At 52.3% G+C, this 13,450-nt stretch overlaps 1 protein-coding gene across 1 annotated transcript in view; it reads right to left on the bottom strand.

Moving 5' to 3' along the window:
* Nucleotides 1-13,450, bottom strand: part of LRP5 (LDL receptor related protein 5) — a 138,449-nt gene that overhangs the window by 31,363 nt on the left and 93,636 nt on the right. Inside the window, exons 9-13 of the mRNA XM_032153698.2 lie at nt 12,568-12,857; nt 9,428-9,654; nt 7,947-8,131; nt 5,538-5,861; nt 2,733-2,932 (exon numbers count right to left, since the gene is read on the bottom strand). Coding sequence (XP_032009589.1) covers nt 2,733-2,932; nt 5,538-5,861; nt 7,947-8,131; nt 9,428-9,654; nt 12,568-12,857 — 1,226 coding nt within the window. The remainder of the gene's footprint in view (nt 1-2,732; nt 2,933-5,537; nt 5,862-7,946; nt 8,132-9,427; nt 9,655-12,567; nt 12,858-13,450) is intronic.

Below are 13,450 nucleotides of genomic sequence, written 5' to 3'. Positions count from 1 at the left end.
TGGGGTGAGACCCTGTCTCAAAAACAACAAGAACAAAACAATTAAAATGGTAAATTTTATGTTATGTATATTTACCACAATAAAAAATAAAAACAATTAATAGAAAACAAAACCTCGGCCAATTGGATGATAATTTAGACACCATCTTTTGGAGGAGCAGGGGACCCCTAGTAAAGAATCAAAGCCAGGGTCCACAGGGCGGGGAGGTTGCAGGAGGCTGGACCTTAGCGAAAGACACAGGAGGGGAAAAGTACATTTTCCAAATTAAGTGGAAAACCTTCTGGGTTTTCTTCCAAGTCTTCATCACTTCTGCCTAGTAGACACCATAAAAGAACGCAGCTCCAATGAGACTCTAAGGCAATGTACGCCCAGGAGCTTTCTCAGCATGGGACCACATCCATCAATTAACACATCCCTTTCTCCAAAGGACTCCATGTGACAGTCACCTGTAGCAAGCAAGATGAAAGGAATCCATTCCACCATCTGCACCACGACAGAGGCAATGATCATAGCTGCCCAGGAGAGAAGCTCCAGGGAGGCGGGCATAGCTCTGAATTTCAATTCAGCTGACTTTTGCCATCAACCAAGGACACAGACCTCGCAGTACAACGTAACTAGAAACTGCTGCGGGAGGAAGGATCTGGTGGAAAGGGGCGTCCAGCCTGTCTGGACAGCACCAGCCTTCAGATGGAGAGCACGACAGTGAAACCAATGGTGGACATGGCGACCTATCTGAAAGTCTCTCCAGATGCTCAGCCTCTCTCTGCCTCAAGAAAGTACCAAGATTTCACCACAATAACACAAGCTCCCACACCAGCGCTCGGTGGAGAAAGAGGCCATGTGGCTCTGCAGTTTTTTTCTTTTTTTTTTTTTTGAGATGGAGTCTCGCTCTGTTGCCCAGGCTGGAGTGCAATGATGTGGTCTCAGATCACTGCAATCTCCACCTCCCAGGTTCAAGCATTTCTGCCTCAGTCTCCCGAGTAGCTGGGACTACAGGCATGTGCCACCACACCCAGCTAATTTTTGTATATTTAGTAGAGATGGGGTTTCACCATGTTGGCCAGGCTGGTCTTGAGCTCCTGATCTCGTGATCCACCCGCCTCAGCCTCCCAAAGTGCTGGGATACAGGCGGGCTCTGCAGTTTTTGTAAAATAAGGCTGCTTAGGAGCCAGGCCTGTCCTGGAATTCTACACAAATGAACCTGTTGTACCCCATGCTGCAGACTCCAGGTGGGCCTTAGGCCGCCGTGAGCACATCATTCCTGGAACAGGCCACACAAGCCTGGCACCGCAAAGTGGTTGCTTCTGCTACAGCACTTGTTTTTTTATTTTTTATTTTTTGAGACGGAGTTTTGCTGTTGTTGCCCAGGCTGGAGTGCAATGGTGCGATCTCGGCTCACTGCAACCTCTGCCTCCTGGGTTCAAACAATTCTCCTGCCTCAGCCTCCTGAGTAGCTGGGATTACAGGCACCCGCTACCACGCCCAGCTGATTTTTGTATTTTCAGTAGAGACGGAGTTTCACCATGTTGGCCAGGCTGGTCTCAAACCCCTGACCTCAGGTGATCCACCTGCCCCGGCCTCCCACAGTGCTGGGATTACAGGCGTGAGCCATCACGCCCAGCCTAGCACTTGTTTCAAAAATGCAAATCTGGCCGGGTGCGGTGGCTCATGCCTCTAATCCCAGTTACTCGGGAGGCTGAGGCAGGAAAATCACTTGAACATAGGAGGCAAAGGTTGCAGTGAGCCAAGATCATGCCACTGCACTCCAGGCTGGTGACAGAGTGAGACTCCATCTCAAAAAAAAAAAAAAGCAAATCTGTTCCAATGCAATGATGTATTAGGACAATTTGAGCACAGCACAGTTTCACATTTGCTCATGCACAATTTCCTCCATGAGAAATATTAAGCGAATGCAAAAAACCACAGCTGGCAGGGAACTGCGCAGGGTCACACCCAGACACACACCTCTGTCTCTGACCTCCCTGGGCTCACTGCTGGGGCCATGACCCACTCCTCTCCACACCTGGGGTGAGAACTTTCCATCTGATTTTCCACAATCTTCCTTCCAGCGTTTCACAAAAACTCATGCGCTACACCCTTCCACACTCATGAGCCAACTCCAGATCTTCCCAAGGTAAAGTGCCGTATTTATTGCAGCGTTAACGTTTACGAATGCACAGTATTGTGGGATATATCTAACCATTTAATGTGCAAAAGGCGTTTTGCTATTTCCCAGGTTCCTCTCTTTCCTTACATGTCATTGACGGAGATTTTGAGGGCTGTGCCCTGGCCCCCCTTTCCCTATGAGTCGTGTCATTTTTACTGTGCGATTTTGCATAGGTGACTTTTAGAAGCGCATATACTGCATTGTAGCAGAAATGACTGTACAATTCCCAAAAAATCAAGGATAAACCTGCATTAACCAGTACCAACTATCCCTGCATGACACACGACCATTTTCTTTCTTGGAAAGACAAAAGTCCTGTGGGGTTTGACCCCACCATGACTACTTAAACAACGGGGAAACCCAGTTTCTACATATAATCACAGTCTCGGGGTTCCACGCATCTCAGGGTCATACCCTGTGACTATGTAATCGAAGCCTAAGTCATCATTCACCCAGAACCATGCTCTGTTTCCTCCCTCTGCTAAGGACAGGGGCAGCAGCCTGGAAACCTGCAAGAGGAGCGCCTTGGGAAGCACACCCCACACCCTTCCCACGGGGCACCTGCCTGGGTCCCGTCGTCCTTGGCTCGCTTGATGTTCTGGCGCCCGTCCACCCAGTAGATGAACTTGTCCAGTGGGTCATAGTCGATGGCTTTGACGTTCCTCAGTCCATGCAGGGGCAGGATGAGATCCGGGCTGTGCTGGTCATCCGGGATCATCCGACTGATGGCAGATTTCTGGCTGAACAGCAAGAAGGTGGTGGGCGCTAGAGGAGGCAAAGATAGGGCTGCAGATGGTTGTCTGGAAGCCATAGAGGAGCTGGAGGATGGGACAGCACGCCACTCGACTACAACAGGTGGCTCAGCATCCGCCCCGCTGGAGGTCCACGGGAAAGACGGGGGGACCAGGGCTGTCTCTTGGGGGTGCGCTGTGGGAAATTTCACTCTCTGTGTCATATGTGTCTCTGCTGTTTCAAAGTATGTGTTATTTTTTAAATAGATCATAAATTTATTTTTCTTTATTTTATTTTTTTTGAGATAGAGTCTTGCACTGTTGCCCAGGCTGGAGTGCAGTGGTGCAATCCTGGCTCACTGCAAGCTCTGCCTCTCGGATTCACGCCATTCTCCTGCCTCAGCCTCCTGAGTGGCTGGGACTACAGGGGCCTACCACCACTCCCAGCTCATTTTTTGTATTTTTAGCAGAGATGGGGTTTCACCGTGTTAGCCAGGATGGTCTCAATCTCCTGACCTTGTCATCCGCCTGCCCTGGCCTCCCAAAGTACTGGGATTACAGGTGTGAGCCATTACGCCCTGCCATTCATTCATTCATTCATTTACTTGAGACAGAGTTTCGCTCTTGTTGGCCAGGCTGGAGTGCAGTGGTACAAACTCAGCTCACCTGAAACTTCTACCTCCCAAGTTCAAGAGATTCTCCTGTCTCAGCCTCCCAAGTAGCTGGGATTACAGGCGTGCCCCACCATGCCCAGCTAATTTTGTATTTTTAGTAGAGACAGAGTTTTACCATATTGGCCAGGCTGGTCTTGAACTCCTGACCTCAGGTGATCCACCCGCCTCAACCTCCCAAAGTGCTGGGATTACAGACATGAGCCACCGCATCCAGCCCAATAAATTTATTTTTAAATGATGAAAACTTAAGACGGAAGGAAGGTAATGGTAGTGAACATTGGTGGTGGAATGTAGTGACACTCATACCCATGACTGTGTGTGCAGTTTGCTATGTGCCTACGTGTGCACCAGTGAACTGCGGAAAACCAGGCAAAGTCAACAAGCCTGAGAGGAGACACTCCTCGAGGGTGTCAGTGAGCAGCACATGCCACCACAAGGCAGCCCCGGAATCAAGCTGGGCCTCCTCGCAGTGCATTGGCACCAGGACCCGAAGAACCAGCTCTCTAGCAGGACCAGAACATCCGGTGGCCTCTCCCTCTCAGCAGCTAACAGAGTCTCCTGGCCTGAGTCCTGCCTGGGATCAGAAGCTGTGGCACTTCGAGCGCACTGTCAGCGGGCTATAGTGGCTGGTCTGAAATCCAAGTCATTGCACCAGGTCTGCCGGCCACAGGACGGGGACTCTGAGTCATGGCAACCCCTCCTTGCCGTGGGTTACCTGCACCTCCATTTTACTCTCCAAGGTCATGGCTCCAGGGAGGGATGGTGAGCAAAAGGACCAAAGACAGCCCAGGCATGGGAAGTCCCAGACTCTGGCCCAGGCCCATCTCTTGCCAGCCTGGGCCTCGAACAGCCCCTTAACCTTTGCAAAACTCAAGTTCCCCATCCATGCAGCTGGGACAGGCAAGACCAGCCCTGCCTGTGCCCAGGTCTGCATGAGACTCCAATGGGGCCTGGATGACAAAGAGCTTTATAAACTATCAAGTTCTGTGTAGGGGATCATAACCAGCTCGCTGCTGATGTCATGGGGGAAGGACCTGCCAGCAGGAAGCACCTGTACTCCAGAGGGGCCATAGGAAAGTCACTCTTCTCATCACTAACACGAGAACAAAGAGGCCCACCTGCTTCCGAGGGTCAGGGCAAAAATTCCCCGAGTTAGGCCGGGCGCAGTGGCTCACGCTTGTAATCCCAGCACTTTGGGAGGCCGAGGTGGGTGGATCACGAGGTCAGGAGATCAAGACCATGGTGAAACCTCGTCTCTACTAAAAATACAAAAAAATTAGCCGGGCGCGGTGGCGGGTGCCTGTAGTCCCAGCTACTCCGGAGGCTGAGGCAGGAGAATGGCGTGAACCCAGGAGGCGGAGCTTGCAGTGAGCCGAGATCACGCCACTGCACTCCAGCCTGGGTGACAGAGCGAGACTCCGTCTCAAAAAAAAAAAAAAAAATTCCCCGAGCTGATGCCAGGCTACTTGGCAAGGGTTCAGGAGCAGGGACTCTTGAGCCAGCCTGCCACAGTCAACCCCGGCTGAATCTGCCCCAGTCGTATGGCCTTGGGTGGGCTGCCACACCTCTCTGTGCATTGGGTTCCTTGTACGTGAAATGGTACCATGCTACTCTCCACCCTCCAGGCTTGAGGAGTAAATGAGCGCTGTGGAAAGCACTCAGCACTGTGCTGGCAGTATGAGCGAGCACCCTTCCCCTGTGACTGGTTTTCACACCCAAAGATCCTGCCCGGGACCTTCCAGCTGAGGGGTTTTGGCCATTTATCTGTGTCCTGATGAAGCAACAAGTCCACCCAGCCTGGACCTGGACCTCCAGGTAGCATCATGCAGCTTGTGCAGTGCACAACCTACCCAACCATCTATGTACACCCAGAAACCCCAGATGAGAAGCTCCTTTCAGCGTCAGCTCCCAGAACCAGCCTGATCTAATGAGGGAGTGAGGTGTGGGGGACCGCGAGGCACTTACGGCTGCAGTTGCGGCTGCTGGGGTCCAGGGTGTAGTGTGAGGCGCAGCCGCAGCGATGGCCACCAGGGATGGCAAGGCACAGCTGCCCACACTGCCCATTGTTGTGCATACAGTCATTGAGGCCATCCTGGCGGGAGGAGTGGAACACGAGGATGTCCATCACGAAGTCCAGGTGGCCCTGGATGAGGGTGCGGTTCCGGCCGCTAGTCTTGTCGGCCCGCTCAATGCTGTGCAGATTCCAGTCCGTCCAGTAGATATAATCGCTGTACTGCGTCAGACCGAACGGGTGCGGGAGATCGTCGGCAATCACGACCCGCTCCTGACCTGCACAGACACACACGGGCACGGTGTCAGCAATGGCACAGCCAGGCCACAGAGCACACAGCACCCTGCGGGGCGAGCCAGGGTTCAACCCTGCAGCCTAGTGACCACATGAATGCTTTAAAGTGTTTGGCCACCTTGGAAAACCAGCAAGATCCACTGACGCGCAGGCAGGATCTACCAAAATTAAGTGACCTGGCTACAGTCACACAGTTGCTAAGTGGCAGGGCCAGGATTACCACCCAGGCAGTGAGACTCCAGGTTCCCGTTCTCACCATGTCAGGCCTGGCTATGCATCCTTCACGCCCGCAGCAACGAGCCCAGGCCTTCCATGTTATTAATCAAGCACTCAGTAAACATCCGGAGCGTTTAAGTCCAAAACACATACAGCAGAGTGATGGCCAGGCTGCAATGCACATGGCCACCCTCAATGGCAGGGTCACATGAGTTTCCAGGGCTTTCTGGTTTTCATCTGAGTCTGTCCTCACTCCAGGGTGATTAATGAGCTTAATCATTTCAGGCAACCACAGCTGTGCTATGACTGGTTTCTCGCCTGGCAACAGGTTTGCATGCGGCCTGGATGAGCTGGGTCACGGGATGCACTGCAGAGCTGGGTGACGGTCACGAAGTCACGTGCAAACTTTGCTACTGGCCTCACAAGTCAGGGTGCAGCCCACCCCCAGCAGCAACCAGGACATGGGGTTCAAGTGCCAGCTCTGCCTACGCAGTACCTGGGACAAGGCATTCAGTTGGTCGATGCCTCAGCCTCCTCATCTGTAAAATGGGCACAACCACGCCCAGCACAGATGGCGAGTAGCAGTGGCGGAGGTCAGAAGCCAAATTCTTGCTGCCCTTCCTGAGCGGTTCGACATGGCTGATGTGCTCAGAGGCTCTCCTAGGGCCAAGGTCACTGAAGGTCCCTCTGCCAGGGGACAAAAGTCAGGGCTGCCCAGGTGACCCTCTCCTCCCTTGTCTGCCCTCAAGCCGAGGGCTGCCTGGGGGCTTGGAGCCTCAGAGCTTCTTTTTCTTTTCTTCTTTTTTTTTTTTTTTTTTTTGGAGACAGGGTCTCACTCTATTGCCCAGGCTGGAGTACAGTGGCACGATCACAGCTCACCACAGCCTCAACCTCCTGGGCTCAAGCAGTCCTCCCACCTGAGCCTCCCAAATAGCTAGGACTACAGGCATGAACCACCATACCCAGCTAATATTTTAAAATTTTTTTTGTAGAGATGGGGTCTCACTATGTTACCCAGGCTGATCTTGAACTCCTGGGCTCAAATCAACTGCCCGCCTTGGCCTCACAAAGTGCTGGGATTACAGGTGTGAGCCACTGCACCTGGCCCTTCAGAGCTTCTGCCCCTGACCTTCTAGTCTCCCAACTTGGCAGGGGGGATGGGGGTTCCTTTGTTAAGCACAGTGGGCCCTGTCACCTGCCATATCACCCAGGACAGCTAACTACCCTAGCAGAACAGAGTGTGCGGTCCCCTGTTCTGGGTTCAAATCCTGCTCCTGTTGCTGTGTGACTTGGGATAGGTTTTTTTCAAACTTCCCCGAGCCTCATTCTCATGATCTGGAAAAAGGAGATGAGAGCACCAGCCCCAGGGTCCCGGGCGTGTGGACACTCCCAGCACAATCCCAGCACATGGTGGGGCTCAGGGCCGGGTGGGGATCGAGTGCTGGCCCTGGTGTCTCTGGGGGATCCTGAACTCACCAGCTCTGTGACCTAAGGCAAGTCATGTGACTTCCTCAGGCCACGGCTTCCCCAGCAATGAAAACCTCCACCATGTGTGGTAGGGTCAAATTAGAGTCTTGGCACAGGGATTAGCTGGGACCCGGTGCCCAGCAGGTGCACAGGAAACAGCTGTCACCAGAGCCTCTCCCGACACAACTGCAGCAACGGCACCCAGGGGTGGACGGGGACAAGCCCCACAGCAGAGGGTGAGGCTGCTGGGCAGTCGTGGGCGTGGCCACAGCTCCTGCCAGGTGGGGAACTTGCAAGGCCACAGGGTATGTGCGGCGAGGCTGGGAGGTGGCCAACGACCGGCTGCCCCGCCCTCCATGACCAGCAGGCCCCAGCCCGGCCCTCACCCAGCATGTTGGACGACTCGATCATGTTGGTGTCCAGGTCGGTCCAGTAGAGGCGCTGGTCAGCGTAGTCAATGGTGAGGTCGTTGGCCCGGCCCACCTTGTCCACCAGCGTCATGCAGTTGGTCCCATCCATGAAGGCCCGCACGATCCTTGGCTTGCCGCCCCACTCGGTCCAGTAGATGTAGCTGGAAGGCACAAGGGAGAAGGGCAGGCTCAGTGAGTCCGCTCTCACTGCAGGACAGTGGGTGGTGGGGGGACGCAACTGTCCCCACCTCTTCAGCTTAGCCCTCCCCGTCCTGGAGAAAGCCACGCGCAGGAAGCCGGGAAGGGCGAGACCCCTGCCCCCTGCCACACACATATCCCTCCAGGGGTGGTCACTGCGCCACCTCCCTGAATTCCCACAGTGGCTCACTCGTAAGGCGAATAAATACCCATTTACAGACACAAAAACAGGTGCACAGACAGGGCGAGTGTGTGCTGGAACATCCACCTAAGCTTGGCCGGATGTTGGGGACGTGGGAGAAACCAGGACGGACACAAGCACATCACAAAACAAGACCTCAGGGCAGGGGAGGCCTTGCAGGATCCGGATGTAAACTCGGCTCTGGGATCCTTCCCCCGCAGCCCCTCCTTCCCTCTTCTTTTAGCAGATCCAGAAGAGGAAGTGCACATCCACATTCCAGAATTTTCTAAGTTTGACCTGCCCTTGCTCTAAAACCTGGACCTCTTTCTGTTGTCCTGCCATCCTGAAGTCTTCCTTCCTCCCCTAGCAGAACAGGCGACAGGCAGGGATGGGGCTGCTGCATGCATCACAGATGCTTTACAGGGTGAGCACTGTGTCCACTGCACAGAAAAGAAAACTCAAGTCCAGAAAGACACCCCACACATCTGGGGCCTGTCTGACCCCCGTGCCCAAGGCAGGGCCCCCAAGATGCTTGGCAGCTAAGGGCACATTTGCCTCTGAGGTGGGTCCTAAGCTGTGGCTCAGCAGCCTCCCAGAGGTCATTTCGAAGGAGCCTGAGGTCCGGGGACCTCAAAGTGAGTTCTGGATCATGGTTTTGGCAAAAGAGTGCAAAGCAAGGAGGCCTGGTTGGGAGCCTGAGACAGCACTTCCCAGCCCAGCTCTGCCCTAACTGGGTATGTGACCTTAGGGAAGTCACTTGGTTTCTCTGAGCCTGTTCCTGCATCTGTAAAATCGACACAGATACCTGCCCTATGCAGGCTCCATGGATGCTTCGGTGAGACGGCCCAGGTGAAAGCAGCCAGCACTGTGCCTGATACAGCCTCAGCACCCACTCCACCAATGAACTCCATGACCTCTGAGGGTCCTACCAGTCCTGGCCACCATCAAGGCTAATGACGTCAGTACAGCTCTAATCACTGAGGGCCACACGGGCAGCCTGCCACCTTGCCCAGTTGGCACCCCTGCACTGTCTCATACGAGGTGGACACGAGGACGCACGACACAGGCAAACCCTTACCCCTTGGTGGGATCCAGGGCCAGTGACCTTGGGTTGTCCAAGTCCCTCCACACGAGGACTTGCCGGAACTGCCCATCCAGCCGCGCCACTTCGATCCTGTTGGTCCCGGTGTCGGCCCAGTAGAGGTTTTTGCCCATCCAGTCAACGGCCATGCCCTCAGGGTAGTCAAGGCCAAACTCCACCACGTGCTCCACCGAGCTCCCATTCATGAAGGCACGGCTGATGGTCTGGCAGCAGGTGAGGAGGAAAAGGGCCACGTTTTAGGAACTAGCATCTTTTTTTTTTTTTGAGATGGAGTTTCGCTCTTCTTGCCCAGCCTGGAGTGCAATGGTGCGATCTCGGCTCACTGCAACCTCTGCCCCCGGGTTCAAGCGATTCTCCAGCCTTAGCCTCCCAAGTAGGTGAGACTACAGGCGCCCGCCACCACCCCTGGCTAATTTTTTTGTATTCTTAGTAGAGATGGGGTTTCACCAAGTTGGCCAGGCTGGTCTCGAAATCCAGACCTCAGGTGATCCACCTGCTTCGGCCTCCCAAAGTGTTGGCATCACAGGCGTGAGCCACCATGCCAGGCCAGAACCAGCGTGTTTTGTAGACATCTGCCGAGATGCTTGGCCACTGGGAGCAGCTACTGAACACATTCTGGACCAGATCACCAACATTCAGGTTTTTAAATGAATGTTTGAAATGCAACAAGACACCTTTCTGGAAAAAGCAACTTGGAGATTTTATATATATATACATATATATGTATATTATATATCATATATTTTAAAATATACATTATATATTAAAATATATATATTTATAAATATACATTATATACGTTATATATATTATATATTTATAATTATATATTTTTTATATATCTTTTATATATATATATATTTTTATATATATTTTTTTTTTTTTTTTTTTTTCTTCCCCAGACAAGTCTTGCTCTGTCGCTCAGGTTGGAGTGCAGTGGAGTAATCTCAGGTCACTGCAGCATCAACCTCCTGGGGCTCAAGCGATCCTCCCAACTCAGCCTCCTGGGTAGCTGGGACTACAGCTATGCACCACTATGCCCGACTTATTAAAACAGTTTTTTGTAGAGATGGGGTCTCACTATGTTGCCCAGGCTGTTCTCAAACTTCTGGGCTCAAGTGATCCTCCTGCCTCAGCCTCCTAAAGTGTTGGGATTACAGGCATGAGCCATTGTGCCCGGCTGTAACCAGCACATGCATAATAAAAGAACAGGTAAGCCTAAAAGCGAACATCTGTGAAGTGGAGTATTTCACACGTTTAAAAGATTGTGCCGAAAAGTTTGTCACAGCGTCATCAAGTACCTGTTGTAATGTCAAGTGAAAAAATCAGGATACAGAATTCTGTGTAGCATATGACTGTGATGATGAGAAATGCTATCTTTGAGAAAAAAGACTTGAAGACAGTATGCTGAGGTGTCAGCCAATGGTCGTCTCTGGCTGAGAGGTTATGGACAATTTTTATTTTCTTTTTTATACTTTTCTCTCTATATATTTTTTTCTACAAAGAACCCTTGTGACTTAAAATCGTAAAGAATCTTTTAAAGCTATGTAATACAAATAGTAGCATAGGCTGGGCATGGTGGCTCATGCCTGTAATCCCAGCACTTTGGGAGGCTGAGGTGGGTGCTTGAGCCTAGGAGTTTGAAACCAGGCTGGGCAACATGCGGAAACCCCGTCTCCACACACACACACACAAAATCAGCCAGGTGTGGTGGTGTGTGCCTGTAGTCCCAGCTACTAGGAAGGCTGAGGTGGGAGGATCACTAGAGCCCAGGAGGTCGAGGCTGCAGTGAGCTAAGATTACACCACTGCACTCCAGCCTGAGTGACAGAGGCAGACTCTATCTCAACAACAACAACAAAAAGCAGAAAACAAATCGTAGAGTAATAAATGAGCGAACATTGTAGTTGTCCAATACTTTAGAACAGAGGTCAGCACACTTTTTCTGTAAAGTGGCGGATGGTACATATTTTAGGCTTTAGAGCCCATACAGATCTGTCACAACTCAACTCAGCAGAACAAAAGCCGCCACAGACAATCCATAAACAAATGCACTTTGGTGTACACCAATCAAACGTTTCTTCTTTTTTGAGACAGAATTTCACTTTTGTTGCCCAGGCTGGAGTGCAATGGTGCCATCTCGGCTCACCACAACCTCCACCTCCCAGGTTCAAGCAATTCTCCTGCTTCAGCCTCCCGCATAGCTGTGATTACAGGCAGGTGCCACCATGCCCGGCTAATTTTTTTTTGTATTTTTAGTAGAGACAGGGTTTCTCCACGTTGGTGAGGCTGGTCCCGACCTCAGGTGATCCGCCCACCTCGGCCTCCCAAAGTGCTGGGATTACAGATGTGAGCCACTGCACCTAGCCACCAATCAAACTTTCTTTACAGAATCAGAAGGCCAGCCCATGGACCAGTTTGCTAAACTCTTCTTTAGAAGGCAAAAAGTTTTCCTAGGCCGGGCACGGTGGCTCACACCTGTCATCTCAGCACTTTGGGAGGCCGAGGCGGGCAGATCACCTGAGGTCAGGAGTTCAAGACCAGCCTGGCCAACATGGTGAAACCCTGTCTCTACTAAAAATATTTTTAAAAAATAGCTGGGTGTGGGGGTGTGTGCCTGTAGTCCCAGCTACTCAGGAGGCTGAGGCAGGAGAATCGCTTGAACCTGGGAGGCAGAGGTTGCAGTGAGCTGAGATCACGCTACGGTACACCAGCCTGGGCAACAGAGCAAGACTCCGTCTCAAAAAAAAAAAAAAAAAGTCTTCCTGTATTTGTCCTGGATGTTTATATTTGCACTATAAATGAAGAAACAGTCTGCTAAGCAAACAGACACTGATGAGGGAGCGGGTGGGTTGTCTGAAGTCAAGCTCTATGGACAACGAACATTTCACATTCACACAAGCATTTCACAAAAGCCCTGTGTGTGTCTACCGGATTTGCTCATTACAATCATCTTTTTTTTTTTTTTAAACAGGCTTGCTCATATTTGATTAGCTTGAACTGCGTTACAATAAATATGATAGTGCTTTAAGAAAAATGTCTGAAGCCTTTGAGGCAGGAACAGAGGCAAGGTTTTCCCATAAAGGCTGCCTGTGTGCACGTTCTGGCCCACGCTACCTTCAGGCTGACGTCTGTCCAGTAGATGTGGTTGTTGGACACATCAAAGTCCAGGGCTGAGGCCTCCTTGACGCCGGTGAGCGGGATGGCCACGTCGTTGTTATTGGTCTCGAGGGAGATCCTGTGGATGGCGGCTCTGCTGGTGAAGACCAAGAAGGCCTCAGGCACGATGCAGGTCTTCATATCACTCAGCAGCTCCAGGCCGATGGGGCAGCCACACCGGGTGGCGTGGGGCGTGAAGAAGCACAAGTGGCTGCACCCCCCGTTCCTGTCCGCACACGGGTTGGTTCCTGGAAGCGAACACAAAGGCTCCAGTCTAAACATCAACAGCCCAGCAGGGAAAGGGGTGCGGCCAAACCACACAATGAATGCCGCCGTGAGCCACACAGCTCAGGGGTGCCGAGCTCAGGACTCACCCCCGCGTTGGGTCCAACCTCATGGCTGGGTTGGCCAGGCTCAACCCTCAATCACACACACATTTTCACCTGAAAGCCAGGATGTGCCAAAAGCTCCAACGTGCACAGCTTTATTCCTGCCACACGTCAAACAGGGACAGTAGTGGGGGTGGTGGGAGAACACCTGGCAATGGCAACCAAGTTCTCCCCTGGTACGGCCAAGGGTCAGTATCAGTAACAGCAGTGCGGGCTCTGAACGGACCTTGTCAGGCGCCAGGCACTGGTCCCAGGGAGTCACCTGTCCGAACTCACTCCATCCACCTTGGAGGTAGGAGCTATTCTCATTCCCATTGTTCATTCAAGGAAACTGAAGTGCAGAGAGGCTGCTGAAGGGAACATGGTCAGGAAGTCAGGGAGCAGCTCAGCAAGAGTGCCAGCCCAGTGGTCCAGCCTCCTGGCCTGCGCTCCTGCCCAGGAAGAAAGCAGTT

The sequence above is a fragment of the Hylobates moloch genome, unplaced genomic scaffold, assembly GCF_009828535.3.
Source record: "Hylobates moloch isolate HMO894 unplaced genomic scaffold, HMol_V3 SCAFFOLD_5, whole genome shotgun sequence".
NCBI classification, from domain to species: domain Eukaryota; kingdom Metazoa; phylum Chordata; class Mammalia; order Primates; family Hylobatidae; genus Hylobates; species Hylobates moloch.
Note: the sequence above shows the minus strand (reverse complement) of the source record. Positions and strands in the feature narration are given on the sequence as shown.